At 36.5% G+C, this 16,763-nt stretch overlaps 1 protein-coding gene across 3 annotated transcripts in view; it reads left to right on the top strand.

Annotated features, from left to right (window-relative positions):
• LOC139983787 (inactive phospholipase C-like protein 2) overlaps positions 1 to 16,763 on the top strand; it is a 90,190-nt gene that overhangs the window by 27,121 nt on the left and 46,306 nt on the right. For all 3 annotated transcript variants that reach the window (XM_071997562.1, XM_071997564.1, XM_071997563.1), the window contains 7 exons: positions 250 to 313; positions 1,524 to 1,617; positions 2,678 to 2,795; positions 3,044 to 3,129; positions 3,584 to 3,704; positions 4,036 to 4,121; positions 14,545 to 14,627. In XM_071997562.1, the coding sequence (XP_071853663.1) occupies positions 250 to 313; positions 1,524 to 1,617; positions 2,678 to 2,795; positions 3,044 to 3,129; positions 3,584 to 3,704; positions 4,036 to 4,121; positions 14,545 to 14,627 (652 nt within the window). The remainder of the gene's footprint in view (positions 1 to 249; positions 314 to 1,523; positions 1,618 to 2,677; positions 2,796 to 3,043; positions 3,130 to 3,583; positions 3,705 to 4,035; positions 4,122 to 14,544; positions 14,628 to 16,763) is intronic.

The following is a 16,763-nucleotide window of genomic DNA, read 5'->3' as shown; positions in this document are numbered from 1 at the left end:
AACTGGTTGGGCAGACACATGATGCTATTCGTCTGTTTGAATTTGCTGATCTGGTGAAGTACCACAACTTGTTTAAGTTCTAATTTACTCCACATGTTAGCACTTTGCCGAATGCCTTATAGTCATTTTGATGTTTTGTCGGAAAGTGTTAATACTTAATTGTTTCATGATCCTTTCTAGGCAATATCAATGGCAAAGAGAAAGAAATATTGCAGAATGATATTCAGTTATGTTGTTTACTTTATTCAGGTATGCAAGTGGAGAGTACATGGCTGCAGATGACCTCCTGATGTTTCTGGAAGCAGAGCAAGGCGTAAGAGCAAAGAACTAGGATAACCTTCAAGAAGTGTTAATAAAGAGATATATTGAGAGATTGATATATTGATAGATTACATTGCAGTAAAGAGTCAGTTAAGAAACAGCTGGTCTGATAGTCCACATTCAAGCAGTAAAGTGACAGCTGCTCAGATAGTCCACATTCAATCAGTTAAGAAACAGCTGGTCTGATAGTCCACATTCAAGCAGTAAAGTGACAGCTGCTCTGATAGTCCACATTCAAGCAGTAAAGTGACAGCTGCTCTGATAGTCCACATTCAATTAGTTAAGAAACAGCTGCTCTGATAGTCCACATTCAAGCAGTAAAGTGACAGCTGGTCTGATAGTCCACATTCAAGCAGTAAAGTGACAGCTGCTCAGATAGTCCACATTCAATCAGTTAAGAAACAGCTGGTCTGATAGTCCACATTCAAGCAGTAAAGTGACAGCTGCTCTGATAGTCCACATTCAAGCAGTAAAGTGACAGCTGCTCTGATAGTCCACATTCAATTAGTTAAGAAACAGCTGCTCTGATAGTCCACATTCAAGCAGTAAAGTGACAGCTGGTCTGATAGTCCACATTCAAGCAGTAAAGTGACAGCTGCTCAGATAGTCCACATTCAATCAGTTAAGAAACAGCTGCCCTGATAGTCCACATTCAAGCAGTAAAGTGACAGCTGCTCTGATAGTCCACATTCAAGCAGTAAAGTGACAGCTGCTCTGATAGTCCACATTCAAGCAGTAAAGTGACAGCTGCTCTGATAGTCCACATTCAAACAGTAAAGTGATAGCTGCGCTGATATTCCACATTCAAGCAGTAAATAAACAGCTGGTCTGATTTTCCAGCTAGTCTGATTTTCAAGCAGTGCAGAGCCTGTTAAAAGGCTTTGAAACTGTTGTCATAGATGATATAACAGGTTTTCTTTAGATGATGTTTGCATGGAAGGAGACTAGGAGCTGATAACATTTGTATTGATTGGATTCATCGATGGATGAATCGATGGCTGAGCTCTGAGATGGAGGGAAGTCTGTTGAGGAATTTGTTGTAGTATTGGTGGAATGCGAAGGTGTCTTAAGGTTTGGATGTTGGTAGAAGATGACTAGAATTGGTTATGAAAAATTGTATCCATTTTCAATAAGATGTTGAGCCACTAAGAATCACAGCAAGATTGTCATGAAAACAGTATGTGATAATATTGCTTTCACAGATGACTGGAGTTACCAAGGAGAGATGTCTACAACTAACTCAGAAGTACGAACCCTCAGTTGAAGGTCGGGAAAAGGGCCATTTAGGAATTGACGGTTAGTTACATAACAATGGTTATAACAACGATATACTTTTTTTAACATCAAGTGATGTTGTGGTTAACAGCACTGTATGTAATGTATGTGTGTGTTGTCATAATGGTACCTGTACCTCCATTGTTGAACCATGTCATAATGGTACCTGTACTACCATTGTTGAACCATGTCATAATGGTACCTGTACCTTAGTTGTTGAAGGATGTCACAATGGTACCTGTAGCTCCATTGTTGAACCATGTCATAATGATACTTGTACCTCCATTGTTGAAGGATGATATATTGGTACTTGTACTACCATTGTTGAACCATATCATAATGGCACCTGTACCTCCATTGTTGAACGATGTCATAATGGTACCTGTACTTTAGTTGTTGAACGATGCCATAATGATACCTTTACCTCCATTGTTGAAGGATGTCATAATGTTACCTGTACCTCCATTGTTGAACCATGTCATAATGGTACTTGCACCTCCATTGTTGAAGGATGTCATATTGGTACCTATACCTCCATTGTTGGAGGGTGTCATAATGACACCTGTACCTTTGTTGAAGGTTGCCATAATGTTACCTGTACCTCCATTGTTGAACCATGTCATAATGGTACCTGTAACTCCATTGTTGAACGATGTCATAATGATACCTGTAGCTCCATTGTTGAACAATGTCATAATGGTACCTGTACCTTTGTTGTTAACGATGTCATAATGGTTCCTGTACCTTCGTTGTTAACAATGTCATAATGGTACCAGTACCTTAGTTGTTGAACCGTGTCATAATGGTACCAGTACCTTAGTTGTTGAATGATGTCATAATGGTACCTGAAGCTCCATTTTTGAACCATGTCATAATGGTACCTGTACTACCATTGTTGCCAGTACCTTAGTTTTTGAATGATGTCATAATGGTACCTAAACTTAGATGGACCACAAGGTCAAGGAATATCATCATGAGTATGACTCAGTGCTGTTTAAATTATGATTGTGTAATTTTCCAGTTATGAGTAATGTACAACATGTTAATGTTAGTTGATTATTCAGTACTTTCTCATCAACAGGTTTCACCAAGTACCTTCTATCTCAGGAATGTGATGTATTTGATCCAAAACACCACAAAGTTTGCCAAGATATGACCCACTCTCTGTCACATTACTACATTGCCTCTTCACACAACACGTAAGTTTAAAATATGCTTTGGCCTGATCCTTGGATCAATCAGTAATTCATAAATAATGCAATATCGTTGAATCAACTTAATGATGTGTGTTTTTGAGAGACCATTCCCAGGTATGGCTGCTAGCTATGATTATTTACTTCTTGTTTATTTTCTAACTTGTTCACCTAAAGTGCCAGCTTTTGATTCACAGTCACTCTCTGTTAGTTGTTTCTCATGTATAATTGATTTCTTACATATTAACTTACAGGTACTTGATAGAAGATCAGCTTAAGGGTCCCTCTAGTGTTGAGGCTTATATCTCTGCTCTACAAAAAGGATGCCGTTGGGTTGAACGTAAGCAGTTTTCTTAAGTTACTATAAGGTGATCCACCAGTATTATAGGGTGATCCACCAGTGCTATAAGCTGATCCACAAGTATTGTAAGCTGATCCACCGGTATTGAATGCTGATCCACCAGTATTTTAAGCTGATTCACAAGTACTATTAGCTGATCCACCAGTATTTTAAGGTGATCCACCAGTACTATTAGCTGATCCACCAGTATTGTATAGGGATCCACCAGTAATCTAAGCTGATCCACCAGTGCTATAAGGTGATCCACCAGTATTGTAGGATGATCCACCAGTGCTATAAGCTGATCTACCAGTATTGTAAGCTGATGCACCATTATTGTAAGGTGATCCACCAGTATTGTAGGATGATCCACCAGTACTCTAAGCTGATCCTCCAGTACCAAAAGGTTATCCACCAGTATATTGACTTTGCTGATTTCTTGCCTCATTTACAGTTGATTGCTGGGATGGTAATAATAATGAACCAGTGATTTACCATGGCCACACCTTCACAAGCAAGATTCTCTTCAAGGATGTCATTGAAGCAATAAATAAACACTCCTTTGAAACATCAGAGTAAGTCTGAGGGATGAAGTTTAGAGTGTCGTGGTAGTGGGGGATGTTAGCTGGTAGGGTTGGTGTTGATTTTCTTTCAAGAATGATGGCTGTGGTACTAGTGACATGAGTCAACTCAAGTGAGCATTCCTATGTGGGTTTTGGCAAAGTTGTATATGCCATGGCCTTAAGTTCAGACCTATCGTTGTGGGAGGAGTTTTGCTGTTACTGGTGCTCTATCAGCATCTCAATGGGTTCTATGATTGTCAGTAATAACATTTACTTAACAAGCAAGATTGATATCATGTGTACACCATATTTATAACAAGTGGTTTTTACTTCCTGTTACTAGGTTTCCTGTTATACTTTCTCTGGAAAATCACTGCAGTATACAGCAACAAAGAGTAATGGCTAAATACCTGACCAGTATTTTAAAAGGTCAGTATCTTTTGTTGATGACAGTGGTGGTTTAAATTGTTCATTACTGTATGACATGGATGTTACTGCAAGAAGTAAGAGGAATGGCTAAATACCTGACCAGTATTTTAAAAGGTCAGTATCTTTTGTTGATGACAGTGGTGGTTTAAATTGTTCATTACTGTATGACATGGATGTTACTGCAAAAAGTAAGAGTAATGGCTAAATACCTGACCAGTATTTTAAAAGGTCAGTATCTTTGTTGATGACAGTGGTGGTTTAAATTGTTCATTACTGTATGACATGGATGTTACTGCAAGAAGTAAGAGTAATGGCTAAATACCTGACCAGTATTTTAAAAGGTCAGTATCTTTGTTGATGACAGTGGTGGTTTAAATTGTTCATTACTGTATGACATGGATGTTACTGCAAGAAGTAAGAGTAATGGCTAAATACCTGACCAGTATTTTAAAAGGTCAGTAACTTTTGTTGATGACAGTGTTGGTTTAAATTGTTCATTACTGTATGACATGGATGTTACTGCAAGAAGTAAGAGGAATGGCTAAATGCCTGACCAGTATTTTAAAAGGTCAGTATCTTTTGTTGATGACAGTGGTGGTTTAAATTGTTCATTACTGTATGACATGGATGTTACTGCAAGAAGTAAGAGGAATGGCTAAAAACCTGACCAGTATTTTAAAAGGTCAGTATCTTTTGTTGATGACAGTGATGGTTTAAATTGTTCATTACTGTATGACATGGATGTTACTGCAAGAAGTAAGAGTAATGGCTAAATACCTGACCAGTATTTTAAAAGGTCAGTATCTTTTGTTGATGACAGTGTTGGTTTAAATTGTTCATTACTGTATGACATGGATGTTACTGCAAGAAGTAAGAGTAATGGCTAAATACCTGACCAGTATTTTAAAAGGTCAGTATCTTTGTTGATGACAGTGTTGGTTTAAATTGTTCATTACTGTATGACATGGATGTTACTGCAAGAAGTAAGAGGAATGGCTAAATACCTGACCAGTATTTTAAAAGGTCAGTATCTTTGTTGATGACAGTGTTGGTTTAAATTGTTCATTACTGTATGACATGGATGTTACTGCAAGAAGTAAGAGGAATGGCTAAATACCTGACCAGTATTTTAAAAGGTCAGTATCTTTGTTGATGACAGTGGTGGTTTAAATTGTTCATTACTGTATGACATGGATGTTACTGCAAGAAGTAAGAGTAATGGCTAAATACCTGACCAGTATTTTAAAAGGTCAGTATCTTTGTTGATGACAGTGTTGGTTTAAATTGTTCATTACTGTATGACATGGATGTTACTGCAAGAAGTAAGAGTAATGGCTAAATACCTGACCAGTATTTTAAAAGGTCAGTATCTTTTGTTGATGACAGTGGTGGTTTAAATTGTTCATTACTGTATGACATGGATGTTACTGCAAGAAGTAAGAGTAATGGCTAAATACCTGACCAGTATTTTAAAAGGTCAGTATCTTTTGTTGATGACAGTGGTGGTTTAAATTGTTCATTACTGTATGACATGGATGTTACTGCAAGAAGTAAGAGTAAAGGCTAAATACCTGACCAGTATTTTAAAAGGTCAGTATCTTTTGTTGATGACAGTGGTGGTTTAAATTGTTCATTACTGTATGACATGGATGTTACTGCAAGAAGTAAGAGTAATGGCTAAATACCTGACCAGTATTTTAAAAGGTCAGTATCTTTTGTTGATGACAGTGGTGGTTTAAATTGTTCATTACTGTATGACATGGATGTTACTGCAAGAAGTAAGAGGAATGGCTAAATACCTGACCAGTATTTTAAAAGGTCAGTATCTTTTGTTGATGACAGTGGTGGTTTAAATTGTTCATTACTGTATGACATGGATGTTACTGCAAGAAGTAAGAGTAATGGCTAAATACCTGACCAGTATTTTAAAAGGTCAGTATCTTTTGTTGATGACAGTGGTGGTTTAAATTGTTCATTACTGTATGACATGGATGTTACTGCAAGAAGTAAGAGTAATGGCTAAATACCTGACCAGTATTTTAAAAGGTCAGTATCTTTGTTGATGACAGTGGTGGTTTAAATTGTTCATTACTGTATGACATGGATGTTACTGCAAGAAGTAAGAGTAATGGCTAAATACCTGACCAGTATTTTAAAAGGTCAGTATCTTTTGTTGATGACAGTGGTGGTTTAAATTGTTCATTACTGTATGACATGGATGTTACTGCAAGAAGTAAGAGTAATGGCTAAATACCTGACCAGTATTTTAAAAGGTCAGTATCTTTTGTTGATGACAGTGTTGGTTTAAATTGTTCATTACTGTATGACATGGATGTTACTGCAAGAAGTAAGAGTAATGGCTAAATACCTGACCAGTATTTTAAAAGGTCAGTATCTTTTGTTGATGACAGTGGTGGTTTAAATTGTTCATTACTGTATGACATGGATGTTACTGCAAGAAGTAAGAGGAATGGCTAAATACCTGACCAGTATTTTAAAAGGTCAGTATCTTTGTTGATGACAGTGGTGGTTAAAATTGTTCATTACTGTATGACATGGATGTTACTGCAAGAAGTAAGAGGAATGGCTAAATACCTGACCAGTATTTTAAAAGGTCAGTATCTTTGTTGATGACAGTGGTGGTTTAAATTGTTCATTACTGTATGACATGGATGTTACTGCAAGAAGTAAGAGGAATGGCTAAATACCTGACCAGTATTTTAAAAGGTCAGTATCTTTTGTTGATGACAGTGGTGGTTTAAATTGTTCATTACTGTATGACATGGATGTTACTGCAAGAAGTAAGAGTAATGGCTAAATACCTGACCAGTATTTTAAAAGGTCAGTATCTTTTGTTGATGACAGTGGTTTAAATTGTTCATTACTGTATGACATGGATGTTACTGCAAGAAGTAAGAGTAATGGCTAAATACCTGACCAGTATTTTAAAAGGTCAGTATCTTTGTTGATGACAGTGGTGGTTTAAATTGTTCATTACTGTATGACATGGATGTTACTGCAAGAAGTAAGAGTAATGGCTAAATACCTGACCAGTATTTTAAAAGGTCAGTATCTTTTGTTGATGACAGTGGTGGTTTAAATTGTTCATTACTGTATGACATGGATGTTACTGCAAGAAGTAAGAGTAATGGCTAAATACCTGACCAGTATTTTAAAAGGTCAGTATCTTTTGTTGATGACAGTGTTGGTTTAAATTGTTCATTACTGTATGACATGGATGTTACTGCAAGAAGTAAGAGTAATGGCTAAATACCTGACCAGTATTTTAAAAGGTCAGTATCTTTTGTTGATGACAGTGGTGGTTTAAATTGTTCATTACTGTATGACATGGATGTTACTGCAAGAAGTAAGAGGAATGGCTAAATACCTGACCAGTATTTTAAAAGGTCAGTATCTTTGTTGATGACAGTGGTGGTTTAAATTGTTCATTACTGTATGACATGGATGTTACTGCAAGAAGTAAGAGGAATGGCTAAATACCTGACCAGTATTTTAAAAGGTCAGTATCTTTTGTTGATGACAGTGGTGGTTTAAATTGTTCATTACTGTATGACATGGATGTTACTGCAAGAAGTAAGAGTAATGGCTAAATACCTGACCAGTATTTTAAAAGGTCAGTATCTTTGTTGATGACAGTGGTGGTTTAAATTGTTCATTACTGTATGACATGGATGTTACTGCAAGAAGTAAGAGTAATGGCTAAATACCTGACCAGTATTTTAAAAGGTCAGTAACTTTTGTTGATGACAGTGTTGGTTTAAATTGTTCATTACTGTATGACATGGATGTTACTGCAAGAAGTAAGAGGAATGGCTAAATGCCTGACCAGTATTTTAAAAGGTCAGTATCTTTTGTTGATGACAGTGATGGTTTAAATTGTTCATTACTGTATGACATGGATGTTACTGCAAGAAGTAAGAGTAATGGCTAAATACCTGACCAGTATTTTAAAAGGTCAGTATCTTTTGTTGATGACAGTGATGGTTTAAATTGTTCATTACTGTATGACATGGATGTTACTGCAAGAAGTAAGAGGAATGGCTAAATACCTGACCAGTATTTTAAAAGGTCAGTATCTTTTGTTGATGACAGTGTTGGTTTAAATTGTTCATTACTGTATGACATGGATGTTACTGCAAGAAGTAAGAGTAATGGCTAAATACCTGACCAGTATTTTAAAAGGTCAGTATCTTTTGTTGATGACAGTGATGGTTTAAATTGTTCATTACTGTATGACATGGATGTTACTGCAAGAAGTAAGAGGAATGGCTAAATACCTGACCAGTATTTTAAAAGGTCAGTATCTTTTGTTGATGACAGTGGTGGTTTAAATTGTTCATTACTGTATGACATGGATGTTACTGCAAGAAGTAAGAGTAATGGCTAAATACCTGACCAGTATTTTAAAAGGTCAGTATCTTTTGTTGATGACAGTGTTGGTTTAAATTGTTCATTACTGTATGACATGGATGTTACTGCAAGAAGTAAGAGTAATGGCTAAATACCTGACCAGTATTTTAAAAGGTCAGTATCTTTGTTGATGACAGTGTTGGTTTAAATTGTTCATTACTGTATGACATGGATGTTACTGCAAGAAGTAAGAGGAATGGCTAAATACCTGACCAGTATTTTAAAAGGTCAGTATCTTTGTTGATGACAGTGTTGGTTTAAATTGTTCATTACTGTATGACATGGATGTTACTGCAAGAAGTAAGAGTAATGGCTAAATACCTGACCAGTATTTTAAAAGGTCAGTATCTTTGTTGATGACAGTGTTGGTTTAAATTGTTCATTACTGTATGACATGGATGTTACTGCAAGAAGTAAGAGGAATGGCTAAATACCTGACCAGTATTTTAAAAGGTCAGTATCTTTGTTGATGACAGTGGTGGTTTAAATTGTTCATTACTGTATGACATGGATGTTACTGCAAGAAGTAAGAGTAATGGCTAAATACCTGACCAGTATTTAAAAAGGTCAGTATCTTTTGTTGATGACAGTGGTGGTTTAAATTGTTCATTACTGTATGACATGGATGTTACTGCAAGAAGTAAGAGTAATGGCTAAATACCTGACCAGTATTTTAAAAGGTCAGTATCTTTTGTTGATGACAGTGGTGGTTTAAATTGTTCATTACTGTATGACATGGATGTTACTGCAAGAAGTAAGAGTAATGGCTAAATACCTGACCAGTATTTTAAAAGGTCAGTATCTTTTGTTGATGACAGTGGTTTAAATTGTTCATTACTGTATGACATGGATGTTACTGCAAGAAGTAAGAGTAATGGCTAAATACCTGACCAGTATTTTAAAAGGTCAGTATCTTTTGTTGATGACAGTGTTGGTTTAAATTGTTCATTACTGTATGACATGGATGTTACTGCAAGAAGTAAGAGTAATGGCTAAATACCTGACCAGTATTTTAAAAGGTCAGTATCTTTTGTTGATGACAGTGGTGGTTTAAATTGTTCATTACTGTATGACATGGATGTTACTGCAAGAAGTAAGAGGAATGGCTAAATGCCTGACCAGTATTTTAAAAGGTCAGTATCTTTTGTTGATGACAGTGGTGGTTTAAATTGTTCATTACTGTATGACATGGATGTTACTGCAAGAAGTAAGAGGAATGGCTAAATACCTGACCAGTATTTTAAAAGGTCAGTATCTTTGTTGATGACAGTGGTGGTTTAAATTGTTCATTACTGTATGACATGGATGTTACTGCAAGAAGTAAGAGGAATGGCTAAATACCTGACCAGTATTTTAAAAGGTCAGTATCTTTTGTTGATGACAGTGGTGGTTTAAATTGTTCATTACTGTATGACATGGATGTTACTGCAAGAAGTAAGAGGAATGGCTAAATACCTGACCAGTATTTTAAAAGGTCAGTATCTTTTGTTGATGACAGTGGTGGTTTAAATTGTTCATTACTGTATGACATGGATGTTTCTGCAAGAAGTAAGAGGAATGGCTAAATACCTGACCAGTATTTTAAAAGGTCAGTATCTTTGTTGATGACAGTGGTGGTTTAAATTGTTCATTACTGTATGACATGGATGTTACTGCAAGAAGTAAGAGTAATGGCTAAATACCTGACCAGTATTTTAAAAGGTCAGTATCTTTGTTGATGACAGTGTTGGTTTAAATTGTTCATTACTGTATGACATGGATGTTACTGCAAGAAGTAAGAGGAATGGCTAAATGCCTGACCAGTATTTTAAAAGGTCAGTATCTTTGTTGATGACAGTGGTGGTTTAAATTGTTCATTACTGTATGACATGGATGTTACTGCAAGAAGTAAGAGTAATGGCTAAATACCTGACCAGTATTTTAAAAGGTCAGTATCTTTGTTGATGACAGTGGTGGTTTAAATTGTTCATTACTGTATGACATGGATGTTACTGCAAGAAGTAAGAGGAATGGCTAAATACCTGACCAGTATTTTAAAAGGTCAGTATCTTTTGTTGATGACAGTGTTGGTTTAAATTGTTCATTACTGTATGACATGGATGTTACTGCAAGAAGTAAGAGTAATGGCTAAATACCTGACCAGTATTTTAAAAGGTCAGTATCTTTTGTTGATGACAGTGGTGGTTTAAATTGTTCATTACTGTATGACATGGATGTTACTGCAAGAAGTAAGAGGAATGGCTAAATGCCTGACCAGTATTTTAAAAGGTCAGTATCTTTTGTTGATGACAGTGGTGGTTTAAATTGTTCATTACTGTATGACATGGATGTTACTGCAAGAAGTAAGAGTAATGGCTAAATACCTGACCAGTATTTTAAAAGGTCAGTATCTTTTGTTGATGACAGTGGTGGTTTAAATTGTTCATTACTGTATGACATGGATGTTACTGCAAGAAGTAAGAGGAATGGCTAAATGCCTGACCAGTATTTTAAAAGGTCAGTATCTTTTGTTGATGACAGTGATGGTTTAAATTGTTCATTACTGTATGACATGGATGTTACTGCAAGAAGTAAGAGGAATGGCTAAATACCTGACCAGTATTTTAAAAGGTCAGTATCTTTGTTGATGACAGTGGTGGTTTAAATTGTTCATTACTGTATGACATGGATGTTACTGCAAGAAGTAAGAGTAATGGCTAAATACCTGACCAGTATTTTAAAAGGTCAGTATCTTTTGTTGATGACAGTGGTGGTTTAAATTGTTCATTACTGTATGACATGGATGTTACTGCAAGAAGTAAGAGTAATGGCTAAATACCTGACCAGTATTTTAAAAGGTCAGTATCTTTTGTTGATGACAGTGGTGGTTTAAATTGTTCATTACTGTATGACATGGATGTTACTGCAAGAAGTAAGAGTAATGGCTAAATACCTGACCAGTATTTTAAAAGGTCAGTATCTTTTGTTGATGACAGTGGTGGTTTAAATTGTTCATTACTGTATGACATGGATGTTACTGCAAGAAGTAAGAGTAATGGCTAAATACCTGACCAGTATTTTAAAAGGTCAGTATCTTTTGTTGATGACAGTGGTGGTTTAAATTGTTCATTACTGTATGACATGGATGTTACTGCAAGAAGTAAGAGTAATGGCTAAATACCTGACCAGTATTTTAAAAGGTCAGTATCTTTGTTGATGACAGTGGTGGTTTAAATTGTTCATTACTGTATGACATGGATGTTACTGCAAGAAGTAAGAGGAATGGCTAAATACCTGACCAGTATTTTAAAAGGTCAGTATCTTTGTTGATGACAGTGGTGGTTTAAATTGTTCATTACTGTATGACATGGATGTTACTGCAAGAAGTAAGAGGAATGGCTAAATACCTGACCAGTATTTTAAAAGGTCAGTATCTTTTGTTGATGACAGTGGTGGTTTAAATTGTTCATTACTGTATGACATGGATGTTACTGCAAGAAGTAAGAGGAATGGCTAAATACCTGACCAGTATTTTAAAAGGTCAGTATCTTTTGTTGATGACAGTGGTGGTTTAAATTGTTCATTACTGTATGACATGGATGTTACTGCAAGAAGTAAGAGTAATGGCTAAATACCTGACCAGTATTTTAAAAGGTCAGTATCTTTGTTGATGACAGTGGTGGTTTAAATTGTTCATTACTGTATGACATGGATGTTACTGCAAGAAGTAAGAGGAATGGCTAAATACCTGACCAGTATTTTAAAAGGTCAGTATCTTTTGTTGATGACAGTGGTGGTTTAAATTGTTCATTACTGTATGACATGGATGTTACTGCAAGAAGTAAGAGGAATGGCTAAATACCTGACCAGTATTTTAAAAGGTCAGTATCTTTTGTTGATGACAGTGGTGGTTTAAATTGTTCATTACTGTATGACATGGATGTTACTGAGGGAAGAAAAGGTTATTTAAATTGAAACTTTACTGGTATGACTTAAAAGATACTTAGAAAGTATGGTGGCTGACACCAAAGCAGTAAACTGGTATAACATAAGCAGTGTCCATACCACACTGATATAACATAAACAGTGTCCATACGACAATGGTATAACATAAACAGTGTCCATACCACACTGGTATAACATAAACAGTGTCTATGCCACACTGTTATTACATAAACAGTGTCCATACGACAATGGTATAACATAAACAGTGTCCATACCACACTGCTATAACATAACCAGTGTCTATGCCACACTGGTATAACATAACCAGTGTCTATGCCACACTGGTATAACAAAAACAGTGTCCACACCACACTGGTATAACATAGTGTCCACACCACACTGGTATAACAAAAACAGTGTCTATGCCACACTGGTATAACATAAACAGTGTCCACACCACACTGGTATTACATAAACAGTGTCTATGCCAAACTGGTATAACATAAACAGTGTCCACACCACACTGGTATAACATAAACAGTGTCTATGCCACACTGGTATAACATAAACAGTGTCTATGCCACACTGGTATAACAAAAACAGTGTCTATACCACACTGGTATAACATAAACAGTGTCCACACCACACTGGTATAACATAAACAGTGTCTATGCCACACTGGTATAACATAACCAGTGTCTATGCCACACTAATATAACATAACCAGTGTCTATGCCACACTGGTGTAACATAACCAGTGTCTATGCCACACTGGTATAACATAACCAGTGTCTATACCACAATGGTAAAACATAAACAGTGTCTATGCCAAACTGGTATAACATAAACAGTGTCCACACTACACTGGTATAACATAAGCAGTGTCTATGCCACACTGGTATAACATAAACAGTGTCTATGCCACACTGGTATAACAAAAACAGTGTCTATACCACACTGGTATAACATAAACAGTGTCCACACCACACTGGTATAACATAAACAGTGTCTATGCCACACTGGTATAACATAACCAGTGTCTATGCCACACTGGTATAACATAAACAGTGTCCACACCACACTGGTATAACATAGTGTCCACACCACACTGGTATAACATAAACAGTGTCCACACTACACTGGTATAACATAAGCAGTGTCTATGCCACACTGGTATAACATAAACAGTGTCTATGCCACACTGGTATAACAAAAAACAGTGTCTATACCACACTGGTATAACATAAACAGTGTCCACACCACACTGGTATAACATAAACAGTGTCTATGCCACACTGGTATAACATAACCAGTGTCTATGCCACACTGGTATAACATAAACAGTGTCCACACCACACTGGTATAACATAGTGTCCACACCACACTGGTATAACATAAACAGTGTCTATGCCACACTGGTATAACATAAACAGTGTCTATGCCACACTGGTATAACATAACCAGTGTCTATGCCACACTGGTGTAACATAAACAGTGTCTATGCCACACTGGTGTAACATAACCAGTGTCTATGCCACACTGGTATAACATAAACAGTGTCTATGCCACACTGGTATAACATAACCAGTGTCTATGCCACACTGGTATAACATAACCAGTGTCTATGCCACACTGGTATAACATAACCAGTGTCTATGCCACACTGGTGTAACATAAACAGTGTCTATGCCACACTGGTGTAACATAAACAGTGTCTATGCCACACTGGTGTAACACAAACAGTGTTTATGCCACACTGGTGTAACATAAACAGTGTCTATGCCACACTGGTGTAACACAAACAGTGTCTATGCCACACTGGTATAACATAACGTGTGTCTATGCCACACTGGTATAACATAACCAGTGTCTATGCCACACTGATCAAACATTGGCAGTGTCTATGCCATACTGGTATAAATTACACCTTACTATTATGATGTAAATGTTATCTGAGAATGTTAAGGTCTCTTAGGCCACACCTTTCCAGTATGATGTAAATGTTACTTTAGAATGTTAAAGTCCCTTAAGCCATGCCTTACTATTATGCTGGGTCCTCTCTCAACAGACAAGCTCTACATTGATAGACCAAATCAGCAACAGGAATTCTTGCCGTCACCGATGCAACTGAGACATAAAATCCTCATCAAGGTGACTATCCCACAGAGCATTCTTTTCCTTTACTCTAGGCTTGTGCAACTCATAAGATTGGAATACTGGTGGCCTACTCAAGAGTGAAGTCATGAGATTCAAATACTGGTGGCCTACAATGAGTGACTCTGAGTGTAGTCATGAGCTTCGAATGCTGGTGGCCTAACTATGAGTGACTCAGAGTGTAGTCATTAGATTTGAATACTGGTGGCCTACAATGAGTGACTCAGAGTGTAGTCATGAGATTTGAATACTGGTGGCCTACTATGAGTGACTCAGAGTGTAGTCATGAGATTTGAATACTGGTGGCCTACTATGAGTGACTCAGAGTGCAGTAATGAGCTTTGAATGCTGGTGGCTCAGAGTGTAGTCATGAGATTTTAATACTGGTGGCCTACTATGAGTGACTCAGAGTGTAGTAATGAGCTTCGAATGCTGGTGGCCTACTATGAGTGACCCAGAGTGTAGTCATTAGATTTAAATACTGGTGGCCTTCTATGAGTGACTCAGAGTGTAGTTATGAGATTCAAATACTGGTGGCCTTCTATGAGTGACTCAGAGTGTAGTTATGAGATTCAAATACTAGTTGCCTACTATGAATGACTCAAGAGTGTAGTCATTAGATCTGAATACTGGTGGCCTACTATGAGTGACTCAGAGTGTAGTCATGAAATTCAAATACTGGTGGCCTACTATGAGTGACTCAGAATGTAGTCATTAGATTTGAATACTGGTGACCTACTATGAGTGACTCAGAGTGTAGTCATTAGTTTTGAAGACTGGTGGCCTACTATGAGTGACTCAGAGTGTAGTCATGACTCCTGTCATTCAATGTGGCAACACAAAAAGGATAATCTGAAGTATACACAGTTGCTCAAAGTTTGTGTTTTTTACAGCATTCCTTTATTTCATATAATATGCATTATAAAACCTCACAAATAGTTATTCTGGTTCCTAGGAATCACTATTTAAACTTACTTGAATGTTCAACTTCAATGGTACCCAGACCTTGAAAGTCTTATGCCTAAGAATGTTTGCAGAGCACCTAATTTTTCAATCGGGATATACCATAATTTAACAGTTCATGTCCCAAAAGAGAAGAGATAATAAACATAATTAGAACATGTTAAAACTCCTTCTTAAGTAGATTGTTGGTGTTAGAACTCCTTCTTATTAAGTAGAATGTTAGTGTTAGAACTCCTTCTTAAGTAGAATGTTAGTGTTAGAACTCCTTCTTATTGAGTAGAATGTTAGTGTTAGAACTCCTTCTTAAGTAGAATGTTAGTGTTTGAACTCCTTCTTAAGTAGAATGTTAGTGTTAGAACTCCTTTTTAAGTATAATGTTTGTGTTAGAACTCCTTCTTAAGTAGAATGTTAGTGTTAGAACTCCTTCTTAAGTAGAATGTTAGTGTTAGAACTCCTTCTTATTAAGTAGAATGTTAGTGTTAGAACTCCTTCTTAAGTAGAATGTTAGTGTTAGAACTCCTACTTAAGTAGACTGTTAGTGTTAGAACTCCTTCTTAAGTAGAATGTTAGTGTTTGAACTCCTTCTTAAGTAGAATTTTAGTGTTAGAACTCCTTCTTTAGTAGAATGTTTGTGTTAGAACTCCTTCATAAGTAGAATGTTAGTGTTAGAACTCCTAATAATATAAACTGAACAGTTTTGCCGATTGTGCAGAGTATTTCTTTCTAATTTGTTAGAACAAATTAGTAGAGTGTAATCTAGTGCCAAGAAGTCAATAAGTCAAGTCACTTTTCTGTCAAGTCAAGTCAAGTCGCAAGTCAAGAAAAATGTGACACAATTCTGTCTTAAGTCCAAGTCATTGACTTGAGTCAAGAAAATGACTTCATTGTGTAAAAGATGTGGTTACATGCAAACTCTAAATAAATGTTTGGTCCCATATGATCAATTCGATAGTAGGTGCCAGAGGTTTCATGATTGAATAAATGAGGACATGGCATGGTTTTTACATCACATGCCAAGTCTGAGAAAATTGAAAGATATCATTTTGATACTCGATCTTTTGAAAAGAAGTTCATATTCTTAATTAAAGCATAGGTTGCATATTAGCAAAAACTGCTTTGTCAAAGGGTGGGATTATGAATGCGTACAATATTGGCTTGATCTAAGAACTA

Source organism: Apostichopus japonicus, chromosome 16 (genome assembly GCF_037975245.1).
Source record: "Apostichopus japonicus isolate 1M-3 chromosome 16, ASM3797524v1, whole genome shotgun sequence".
Taxonomy (NCBI): Eukaryota; Metazoa; Echinodermata; class Holothuroidea; order Aspidochirotida; family Stichopodidae; genus Apostichopus; species Apostichopus japonicus.
This window is presented reverse-complemented; position numbering and strand designations above follow the sequence as displayed.